Source organism: Convolutriloba macropyga, chromosome 13 (genome assembly GCF_964194025.1).
Source record: "Convolutriloba macropyga chromosome 13, txConMacr16.3, whole genome shotgun sequence".
In the NCBI taxonomy this organism is placed as follows: domain Eukaryota; kingdom Metazoa; phylum Xenacoelomorpha; order Acoela; family Convolutidae; genus Convolutriloba; species Convolutriloba macropyga.
The window spans coordinates 44315397-44327897 of NC_134480.1; the positions used below are offsets into that span (position 1 = coordinate 44315397).

Here is a 12501-nt window from a genome sequence, read left to right on the forward strand (position 1 = left end):
TACCCTTCTTTTTAAAACCATAAAGCTGTAACTGTGAGTTACCAAAACTGGTGTTTGAAAGCATATTGTTTCAGTTTTTCCTATGCTGAATCGCTATTTCTCATGTCACTGAGGAGTAGTAGTTTTGAAAATTGTGAGAGACTAACCCGTAGAAATTCATTAGCCAGCCAAAGATTCGAGTTTTTTTTTGTTTGTTGGTTGGTACTTTGACATTTTTCTTCAATTTTTTTTATCTGGTGCTATTCCTTCTTCATTAATTGAATGCACTAAACATTTATCTTTTTAAATTTGACTTTTTCGTATTTATGTTGAATCGTCTGCTCACAAAATTAATTCTTGGTTGTCTATCTATTTCAAAATCCTCCTTTTCTAGTTCCGTTGGCCAATTAGTCGGCTTGGATTGTCAAAACGCCATAAAATCATTTGAGTTTTTTTAGACTTTTCTGAAAAACTGAAGAAGAGTATTCCAGTTTCCTGAGGTAGTCAGCGCATTTTGAATTCATGCTAATAAGTACTAATAAAGCATAAGTCCATTACCTCCTCGTTGAGTTCACTTTCGATACTTGGCGTCCGAGAAGACAGTAATGCCAAAAGAATAGACACCAGGAAGATTATGAAAGGTTGTCTCCATGTCTGAAATACAATAGTCCTCACGCATACCTTGCCATTGATATGCACTCTCGACTAAAGGTCTCAGTTCTCCGCTCTCCTTCAATCGTCAACCATATGGTGATGCATTGGAGACTCCTAAGTGCTCCTAAGTGCGCAACTGCTAATTATTTTTTGTGCCTATTTCCGTTACGCTCAACCCTACTATCACTTCATCCCAAATGATGACCATCGTTATCTTTGAAGTGTCTTGTTGAAGTGTCTTGTTGAAGTATCATCTAACTGCAGTTTACCAAGCTCAGACTATCTTTTAGGTTTCAGTGCTATTCGGTCTTTAAAAAATATTGCCACCGCTCATCTCAAGGACGTTTGTATTGTCAAGTTAGTTTCCTTTTCACCAAAGTAACAACATTTTCTATATTTGCCTGAGTTTTGTTGGAATTTGCCTCTATACATTTTTAAGAAGTTTCCCGCCCTTTCAAAGCCGAAGCTTTTGATGTTTAGAGCAAGACAAGGATTACTATGTGTAGCTTACCTCCATACCTAGTGCAAAGATTGTTGCTTTTGTTTGTTAACTGTAATTTTCTGTTTGGCTTGCGAAAGGCCTGCGGAAATGTACGCACCCTCTTATTCTATAATATAATATTTATTAACCGTTGAAAATCTTGCAAAAACTTCTGCCTGCCTCCTGTTGTGAAAATTAATGGCCAATTCAGCAGCATATATTGCTTGTTTTGATTTGAAACTGTCTGGTAGCTTACGTTTTATTTCAGGGTCTCTCAAACCTGAGACAAATTTTGTTGTGATTTTAATGAAGTCACAATGACCTGCTTTTTCTGAAAACGTGCTAGGGTATCTTTGTATATTTCCACTACACCCTATATGACGGACAAAAATTCAACCCCTTCTGTCGTAAGTATTCTGTCCTGAGGATAAGTATGATTTGAAATCGCTCATCTGATTTGATTAAACGGAGGGCCTAATAGCTTCTTAGGACTCGTATTGCTCTAAAGTTTAAAAAGGTGCATCCTGCCATCACATACTAAGCAAAAGAGTTGTTACCTGTTGATCTACTATGACACAATTGGTGTTTTGAACTTGTCTTCTATCTTCTCTGGGCGACATTTCGTCACAAAAAGCGTCATCCGAGCAGTAGTTGACTCTGCATTCTGTAGATCCAGAACGTGTCGGTTGTTGGTCTAGACACCATTATCGTGGTCTCTAACACTGGCAAATCTTTAAATATATTGAATTTTAACAAAAATTTTGAACAAAAAATGTACAAAAAGTGCTCATATATGTAGTAATTATCTATGCAAAACAATACAGATAGATTAAACGATTTAGATTAGCTAAAGATAGCTTGCATGGTTGACATACGAAAAGACTCTAGTTCGGAATGATCGTCGGTTGAAGCGCCTGTTGAAGCATTGTCTGACAGGAAAATTGTGATAGGACAATTGAACAACTTCCAGTCCAGGGTAAGTTGGACTGTGGCAGTTCGTTCACTGCTCTAAGAAGAGATAGTGCCAAAATAAACTCAAAAAAGATTTGATAAGTAAAAATGAAAATTGCTATTAATGGCGATTAAAACAGAGAACCAATAATAATGAGGCTGACGAAAAATTTTTCATTCATCATATTTAAAGTGCCAATCAAAACCATTATAATCATAAATCGTTAATTAGATGCAGTAGTATTGAAAATAAAATATATTAAATCTGCACATAACATTTAATTTTATCCGATTGAATCTAAAAACAGTCCATGATAGTTAATTACAAACAGCTTGTTTTACGTACCAATTATGTTAATGTATACTGCAGTTTTACTAAGGTTAATATTTGAACATATTTTTTTCTTAATAGACCAGTTTTCGATTCCTGTAAAACAAATAAGTTGCGTACATTTGAGCGGGGCTTTTATTATTATGAACTGCAATGTGCTTCGCAGCGGGCGTTTTGAAAATATCCGCAATCAACTCGACATAAATTCCAGCTTTTGTTGAAAAATCAAACTTGACAGTTTTATTTCGTTGGGTAATTGTAACACATGACCCTATGTGGGTATCGTCGAATTTAATGAAGCATTCCCCCTCTTTGTTTATTTCGTAATCTTCTTCATACTGACCTATACAGTGATGAGGACAATCAACAGCTAATTCATGAACAGAACTCATCGAGAAAATATTTAGAGGCCCCACACAGTAAAATGGGAAATACTGGAACGGGTACTCGGCATACGTAACCGCCCATTGACTCGTTCTGTTTCTAATCACGCCGTGTTCGCTACTACAAAAAGCGCCTCCATACATTCTCGCGTGTTTTTCGTGTTCAAATACCTGCCGAGTAACTTTATTGTCAGACTTCGCGAGAACTTGGTCGAAATATATCTGGTGATCAACCAACACTTGATCAATTTTTTTCAGTCGCAAAAATGTATCGTCGTCAATTTTGATAAGATACCCAGCATTTTGGCAATAACAGGATGCGACTTTTAACCCGATTAAGAATTTGTAAGTTGTCATGAAGTAATATTCATCGCTTATGTTTGAGACCACAATATCTCCAAATTTTGCTGCCTCCTTTTTGATAGTTTCGGCTTGGCTATCGTTTGCAGGCTTCCCAACTAGGAAAAATACGGACCAATTTCCCTTCAGACTTCCGGGTGAATAGAGGCGAAGATTTATATAAGTTCTTCTAATTGCCATTCGTAACATTGGGCTATCAATTCGACTCTGAATATACAAAACTCTAGTATCATTTGTTACGCTTTTACAAGTTGTTAAATTCGTCAGATTGTGAATGACTAATTCGTCGCCTTTAGAGGGCATTTTGGTAATGGGGGCGTTTGGGTGGGTTGTGGGTCTCATTTTCCATTTGTAGTTCAGACATTCCAGTATGTCATTTCCGGCGTAGTTTATCTTCAGTTCGCTTGTTTTCCGCGTATCAAATGTTAAATCTTCGGATCCGTTCGGTTCTTTTAACTGGACAAAAACATTTTGAAATAGATTGAAAACAAAATAAACAATAAATGCAGCTGCGAATGCACGTATTATACGCTGTTTGGACATTCTACTATTTATGCTTTTTTCTTCATATGAAGAATAAAAAGCGAATAGAAAATCAGAGTAAGCCACGTTTACTGTATTAAAGTGTTAACTTTTAAAGTGGTTTTAAGAGTATTAATTAACTAAAGTTTGCTTCTTTCGTTTTCGCGGTCTGTTAGATTGTTAGAACATGTTTTTACAAAAAATAAACCATCGTAAAACAGCAAAGGCTGTGAACACTGTGGAAAATTTTGAATTCAGTTTCAAATCAGTACTGTGTCATACACTGAATTTTGACCTGTTATGTTAGATCAAATTTACTTTTTTTCATTGCTGAATCTTAGTTTTGAAAAAATATCGCATGAGGAAAACTAATCACTTATTAGAGAAAAGTGTTCTAAGGCCGAGAACTCGAAATGTGACACATTACGACCCAGCACACATGTCAATAGATTTTGATTAATTTTGCGCTAATTGGCGGAACTTTGAGCCAAACCCTAGTCGAGAATTGATGGTTATCTTATAGGAGTCTGACAGATTCCTGCAAGACTATGCATCTTCTGGTAGAAATTTCTGGCAGATTACTACAAGAAAGCCACTTTTCTTCTGCCCGATTCTTACAAATAAACATTTTTTTCTTCCTCCTCTAAACAAGTTCTTCATAGAGCAAAAAAGCATGCAAAAACCATCCTAAGGTCCAAATGAGCTCGAAAAAATTTCAAAATGTCGCAATATTTGAATGCACACATATTTTCTAATTAGTAGAAAACGGCAAATCATGCATTTAAATTGAATTATTTGTTTATATTTCCACAAAAAGCCTTTAGTAAAATGATTTTACTTAGTTAAAAGGCGAGAAAAAAATGTTTTCTAAAACATCCCCAGATTCTGGAGAACTTGATCATAACCTGGCTAAAAGTATGGGTATTTTCTTTGTATGATCTGCCTAGTCCCAACAGAGCCCTCTCCAGGGTCTCTCTGGTCTAATTAGAACTTCATAATATTAATATTAAATCAATATTAATGTAAACATCAAAGAGACCACGAAACACTAAATTTCGGTAATTGTTAGTTCATTAAAGATTTCTCTTCGTTCTGAACAACTTTTTTTACTAAAAAATTTAAAAAAAAAAGGTTTATAAAATTAAATCTTTTTCCATAAACAATACATTAATCTGATGATTACTACTAATTAAACGGTTTAAAAGGTCAGTCTGGGTTTCCAGGGGGTAATACAAATTATAATGGCGTGCGCAGTGCACGACACAATTTCATCTGGTAACGAAGTGCGCTAGCCAATTGGGTCTGATACTCTTTTGTGCAACTCAAGTTGGCTTGATCAGAGCCAAATTGGTTCTGAACAGTCTGGTACCAGTTTGCGATGTGCAAGTCAATCTGATCAGAGCTCTTATAGTGGCACAATTCATCTCAGGATATCACAAGAAATGTAAAATCTTTCAATAGGACTACTTTATCATACAAAATTTAAGTTCAAAATCTTTGGGTTGAACCAGAACCAGGTTAGGAAATGCTTGTCTTAGCATAATCATTTCTAATTTGCTGACGTTGTTGAAATGACCCGTTAAAATTGGTTCAACCACAGCCTTAATTGTTCTAATGAAATACTTCGTATTTTCCATAACTTTGATAATTCAACAAATTTTAAAATAAAAAAAACGATCACTTAGTTTTAATTAGTGTTTAATAGAAAAGAATTGCCACAATCGCTCCGGTTCCACATTTACAAATATTTGAGACATAGGAGTTCTTGAGGTCTTTTTTTCTCATTGGATGAATTTGTCGATGCTTTGCGACAACCACTCAATATTCAACAGAATTCTAAATTATTGAAGTTGTTTAATTTTAGTTGGTCTTCAAAGTAATGTAATTAACGAGCTTTCGATAACTTTGACCAGAATTGTGAAAAAAAGTGAAAAACGCTGAGCGGTTCGTGTTGAAAATTCACACTTATCGACAATCGTAAAAAAATGTTTTTTAAGGGTGTCGTATTAATTGATTTTTTTGTTCTGTAAATCCACTCGTGTAGTAGGGAAGAAGCCGCTCTGGTGCAGAGAGCAAATAGTTTCTAATAATTAGCCTGCGCGAATTCTCTATCTTTCTATTTTACCTATTAGATTGCCTTTTTTGCTGCTCGGCTGACTTAGTAATTCTTTACACAAAAGATTAATGTCAATTCGAAAAATGAGCAAATTAATTATTAGACCTCCCGGGTCGAGGTGTCACCGCCATTCAACGCAAAATTTTGTAAGATCAGCGGTGAATGCGGAAAATGTCATAAGATAAGCGGTGAATGCGGTGAAATTACATAAATCAGGCGGTGAATGCGGTGAAAAAACCTTTATCGCCTGGTAGCGGTGAAATTACATAAATTCACCGCTTCGAAAAAAGTTTCCAAATTATGTAAGATAAGCGGTGAATGCGGTGAAATTACTTAAAATCACCGCTCAACATAGTAGTGAACTTACATAAATTCACCGCTCAGAAAAAATGTTAAAATTGTGTGAGATCAACAAATAATCTGGTGAAATTAATGGGGAGTAGGGGAGGAATTGTTAGATTTAACCTCCCACGAAAACCACCCCTCAATCTTACATTTTTTTCACATTTTTTATAAACAGTGAATATATTTAATTTCGCCACTAGAGTAAGCTTTGAACTTACAAAAACTCACCACATTTCACCGCTAAAATATGTAATTTCACCGCAAAAAATCGCAAATCTTACAAAAAATTACCGCGCATCTTTTACAAATGCAGGTTCGAACCCTTGTAAGGGTGGTGAAAATACATATTTTAGCGGCAAATGTGGTGATATGTGTAAGATCACAATCTTACTCTAGCGGTGAATTTACATAATTTCACCGCATTAACCGCATTTCACCGAAAAATTATTTACGAAATTTGCTGTGAAAAAACTAACCTTTCAGCGATTATCTTACATTTTTTGCAAATTTTTCTCGACCCAGGCTCATACAAAAGTTACGGAAGAAACACACATAGCTAGAACTAACCACTCTAAAACTTACTTTATCGTTGTTTTTTTTTTGCTGATAAACTATACACATTTTTAAACATCTATTAACAAATCGGTTTAATAACTCATGCGGAACTGTTCAAAAATGTGCAAATTCAGACAGAGAAAAAATCACAATGTGTACGCAAGATAAAAGAGATATGTGGAGAAGAATTATCCAGACAGTAAGCTCTAAACAGCGTCCAAACAAACTATATGGAGTGATCAATGACCTGAAGTCATACCAGTCCTTTACAGAAACCTATTTTTGAGTTCTGAAATGACCATCTCTGTAAGCAGCAACTGATGTTTAACAACTTACATTTAAATAAAAATTCAATTATTTTTCGACTGAATACTGCGCTGTTCTTGTATTCTTGTTTAAAGTACAAACAAAATTGTTTCAGCTGATATTCGTGCTCAACATTTGAAGCGCGTAATTTTCATTCTGCTAATGTGACTCTATTTGTTTAAGTCGGTCTGGTCCAGACTCTTGACTGGGATTGCTTGGTCTAGCCAAGGCTTGGGTTATGTCTGTTTGGTCTGTTGCAGGGTGCCCAAAGTCGATTCGGTCATGCCCATATCTAATGTTGGGTTTCCTCCGTCTGAACCCCTTGTCTACGACCCAAGATCGTCTGCCCATGCTCGGTCATATATGGTTCTTAGTAATCATACTAGGTCAAACTCTTGGTAGTCATACGGGGATCATATAGGATTTCCAATAAACCATGCAGGAAGTATACGAAAAATGTCGAAGCCTGAAAACTGAATAATTTTCATTTTCCACTGAAGTTGAGGAAATTACTTGGAAATTTTACAAAGTCATTTATGGCACATAAAGTGTAAATTGCTGCCACAAATTCGTGTATAATGTAGTCAGAGGACATATTAAAATATTATATTGTATTTTCAATCCTTATTTGCTTCTTTGTGTGCGCTAAGAGCACATTTTTGCAAATTGAACATGTTCACAAAGCGAAATTGGGTATATGTGCAAACACAATTGAGTATTTCTGATAAGTGAGGTAACTTATAGGTAACTGGCTTCAGAGAATATCAAATCTTTAGTTGTATTATTGGACTTACTCGTTTATTTATTGTTCAATTTGCAAATAATATTGTACGTTAGGGTCTTTTGGCGGATCACATACTGATGCCGGAGAATCACATAGGTGATGACTTACGGAAAAAAAAAATTAAGAAAAAAATAATGGGTACACAGATTTATTTGAAAAAATGTAGGAGTCTTGTTAATCCTACTAGGCTGATATATGATTTCATGGTAAATCATACAAGGATCATGTATTAATTCTGAGTAGTTACACATGGATCGTATTTAGAAATACGTTATGATTTAAATGACATTATGTATAATCCTTTTATGGCTTCTAAGAAGTGACAGCGCGGGTCAGCACCTGTGTTGCACGTTCTTCTTGCTTTGATGCGCACAATTCCATCAGATCCATGTATAATTCACAAAATTGCAATCGACCTATTAATTACTTTTATTCGCAAAAATTTCAAATTTGACCGAACCGTGGACAAAGGTCACAATATTTTGTCGCATTTTCCGCAAATTATACCACTACTTTCCACGGTCCGCTTAAGGTCAATTAGACTTAACAGCCAGAGTTATTGATCTAAGACATAGTTCAAAAACTAGTTTTTTTGAAAAACTTGATAACGCCTATATTGATTGTTTGATTTTTGTCCAATTGGCTCTAATGTTCAACGACGATAGTTCAAAAAACTTGACAGCGCGGGTCAGCACCTGTGTTGCACGTTCTTTTTGCTTTGATGCGCACAATTCCATCAGATCCATGTATAATTCACAAAATTGCATCAGACCTATTAATTCCTTTTATTCGCAAAAACTTCAAATTTGACCGAACCGTGGACAAAGGTCACAATATTTTGTCGCATTTTCCGCAAATTATATCACTACTTTCCACGGTCCGTTTAAGGTCAATTAGCCTTAACAGCCAGAGTTATTGATCTAAGACATAGTTCAAAAACTAGTTTTTTTGAAAAACTTGATAACGCCTATATTGATTGTTTGATTTTTGTCCAATTGGCTCTATTGTTCAACGACGATAGTTCAAAAAACTTGACAGCGCGGGTCAGCACCTGTGTTGCACTTTCTTCTTGCTTTGATGCGCACAATTCCATCAGATCCATGTATAATTCACAAAATTGCATCAGACCTATTAATTACTTTTATTCGCAAAAATTTCAAATTTGACCGGACCGTGGACAAAGGTCACAATATTTTGTCGCATTTTCCACAAATTATACCACTACTTTCCGCGGTCCGTTTAAGGTCAATTAGCCTTAACAGCCAGAGTTATTGATCTAAGACATAGTTCAAAAACTAGTTTTTTTGAAAAACTTGATAACGCCTATACTGATTGTTTGATTTTTGTCCAATTGGCTCTATTGTTCAACGACGATAGTTCAAAAAACTTGACAGCGCGGGTCAGCATCTGTGTTGCACGTTCTTCTTGCTTTGATCCGCACAATTCCATCAGATCCATGTATAATTCACAAAATTGCATCAGACCTATTAATTACTTTTATTCGCAAAAATTTCAAATTTGACCGAACCGTGGACAAAAGTCACAATATTTTGTCGCATTTTCCGCATATTATACCACTACTTTCCACGGTCCGTTTAAAGTCAATTAGCCTGAACAGCCAGAGTTATTGATCTAAGACATAGTTCAAAAACTAGTTTTTTTTGAAAAACTTGATAACGCCTATATTGATTGTTTGATTTTTGTCCAATTGGCTCTATTGTTCAACGACGATAGTTCAAAAAACTTGACAGCGCGGGTCAGCACCTGTGTTGCACGTTCTTCTTGCTTTGAAGCGCACAATTTCATCAGATCCATGTATAATTCACAAAATTGCATCAGACCTATTAATTACTTTTATTCGCAAAAATTTCAAATTTGACCGAACCGTGGACAAAGGTCACAATATTTTGTCGCATTTTCCGCAAATTATACCACTACTTTCCACGGTCCGTTTGAGGTCAATTAGCCTTAACAGCCAGAGTTATTGATCTCAGACATAGTTCAAAAACTAGTTTTTTTGAAAAACTTGATAACGCCTATATTGATTGTTTGATTTTTGTCCAATTGGCTCTATTGTTCAACGACGATAGTTCAAAAAACTTGACAGCGCGGGTCAGCACCTGTGTTGCACGTTCTTTTTGCTTTGATGCGCACAATTCCATCAGATCCATGTATAATTCACAAAATTGCATCAGACCTATTAATTCCTTTTATTCGCAAAAACTTCAAATTTGACCGATCCGTGGACAAAGGTCACAATATTTTGTCGCATTTTCCGCAAATTATATCACTACTTTCCACGGTCCGTTTAAGGTCAATTAGCCTTAACAGCCAGAGTTATTGATCTAAGACATAGTTCAAAAACTAGTTTTTTTAAAAAAAACTTGATAACGCCTATATCTATTGTTTGATTTTTGTCCAATTGGCTCTATTGTTCAACGACGATAGTTCAAAAACCGAAATTGTGATAAAATGTATTTCCATTTGGATGTTTTCAAACTTTCACAGATATGATTTAGAATCGTTTTACTGTCACTGTTTTCTTCAATTGTTTATAAATCTAATCTTAAAACGTGGGCTTCAGAAAACCGTGAAAAGTTGCTTGTTTTTTAGTACGTTTTGTGTACATTATAATTCCCACACTTTCATTTGTCTACTTATTTAACAACTAAATCTTTACATACTCCATATTTTGTATCTTCATCTCCAAATGCGGATGTGATGAATCTCTCAGTGATTTGAACTGTCACTCCAAGACAACTTCAATCAAATTTTTATATTTTAGTGGCATAAAACATTTTCTGATTCTTCACTTTTATTTATAAATTTTCTTTCATTCTTAATTTCTGATAAACCAAAAACTTTTGACATTGTGAATATTATTCTGGCTAATCTTGAGTCCGTATTCAGGTATTTATTAGGATTGAGGTATTTCTTAGCGCGTGGATGACATTCAGAAATTGTTTATTATTCAGAGCTCAAATATTTTTTTCATTTGTTGTCCAAATATCAATTATCTATCAATAACTTCTTTAAAGTTACTAATTCCATTTTCTTGATTTCTATCAAACATTTTAAAAAATTGAAATGGCGGGTTCTATGATTATTTAAAATAACCGTTCATTTAAAATTGGGCTCGAATTTGTTCCATTGTAGGCAACAAATTAGATAGAGTCTTCAAGTCTGATATTCCGCTTTTAGACATGTACCCAGACATGTATAAATCAGCTGCTTAAATTTGATTGCTGATTAAGTCAGCTGCTTCAGTTTTGATTTGTTCGAAGCAATGAATTTAAAAAAATTAACTTGCTTTACTCTTAGTTCAAAGAATGTGAAATGAATTAAGGCGCTGTGTATACACTTTTCCACACTTTTAATTACTTAGAGTTTTCAATTATCAGTCATATCTGAGTAGCAATATCAAAAACGCTGGAAACCTTAAAGGAGCGAAAAACAAGTACCTTGAAATCCTAATTTCTTCCAGGGCGCTGGTAAAATTTTTGTCGGACATAAAGCGTTTGATCAATTTTGTGGTTTTCTAAAAGTTTTGTTTAAGCGATTGTGTTTGTTTGACTTGTGTTTCGAAAGCATTCTTTTGATTTTTGTAATTTTTTTTTAAAATTGATATACATATAAATATATATATATATATATATATATATATATATATATATATATATATATATCCTAATGTCAAAGCAAAAAAATTATATTTTAAGTCTTATGTCTTGAACTTTACGTGTTTTAAGCGGTATCTAATTCTTAGAGGATCTTACATTTTTTCTCTTTTTTAATCTATTTGTGAAGTTTTTTTGCTTGGTTTAATAGTCCTTTTGCTGATCCGGTTGGACCAATGACAGGTCTTCATGATTCTCCATTAAACCGTCTAACTGCATGTTTTTTATTAACTTTAGGGAGTTTTTGGATATTTACTATTCTCGAAGACCGTTTGTTCTCTCATCTTAACTGTTCTCGAAGACCGTTTGTTCTCTCATCTTAACTGTTTTCGAAGACCGTTTGTTCTCTCATCGTTTGTTCTCTTTAAAAATAAGTCTCACAGATTTTCTAATAAAGCTAATTTAACATAAATTATGCTCTCTCTCTCTCTCTCTCTCTATCTCTATCTATCTATCTATCTATCTATCTATCTATCTATCTATCTCTCTCTCTCTCTCTCTCTCTCTCTCTCTCTCTCTCTCTCTCTCTCTCTCTCTCTATCTATCTATCTATCTATCTATCTATCTATCTATCTATCTCTCTCTCTCTCTCTCTCTCTCTCTCTCTCTCTCTCTCTCTCTCTCTCTCTCTCTCTCTCTCTCTATCTATCTATCTATCTATCTATCTATCTATCTATCTATCTCTCTCTCTCTCTCTCTCTCTCTCTCTCTCTCTCTCTCTCTCTTTGGAAAAAGTGGAAAAAAAGTATTCACAAGAAATAAAATTGATTTTTGAGTGCTAACCGTGCTAGTGGTTTTTTTGTCGCTGTCCTGTCACTCAGCCTGATTAATGACGGGTCAGGCTAGCTCTCTTATCAAGATTAAACTAAAAGATTTGACGGCTTCGTTACATATGTAACTACTTAAACGACGTAGAGAGCTTTCGGTTTCATGAAACTATTGTAATTGGTTTTTGTTTGTTGTTCATTTGTTGTCTAAGTACTTAGGCTCTCAAAAGTAGATTGCGACGGCTTGTCGGAAAGGATGAAGAGGTTTAGTTGTTACATGTTACCTCAAT

The 12501-nt window shown here is 34.8% G+C and overlaps 1 protein-coding gene across 1 annotated transcript; it reads right to left on the minus strand.

Moving 5' to 3' along the window:
* Positions 1 to 2313: 2313 nt before the first annotated feature.
* On the minus strand, positions 2314 to 3695 carry LOC142351791 (uncharacterized). Its single transcript, XM_075403962.1, has one exon. The coding sequence runs from the start codon at positions 3680 to 3682 to the stop codon at positions 2471 to 2473; it is 1212 nt and encodes a 403-aa protein (XP_075260077.1). The 5' UTR covers positions 3683 to 3695; the 3' UTR covers positions 2314 to 2470.
* Between the last annotated feature and the right edge of the window lie 8806 nt (positions 3696 to 12501).

What these genes read in the sequence shown, in the direction of transcription:
- LOC142351791 (XM_075403962.1), bottom strand. Translation starts at nt 3,682, where the DNA reads ATGTCCAAACAGCGTATAATACGTGCATTCGCAGCTGCATTTATTGTT.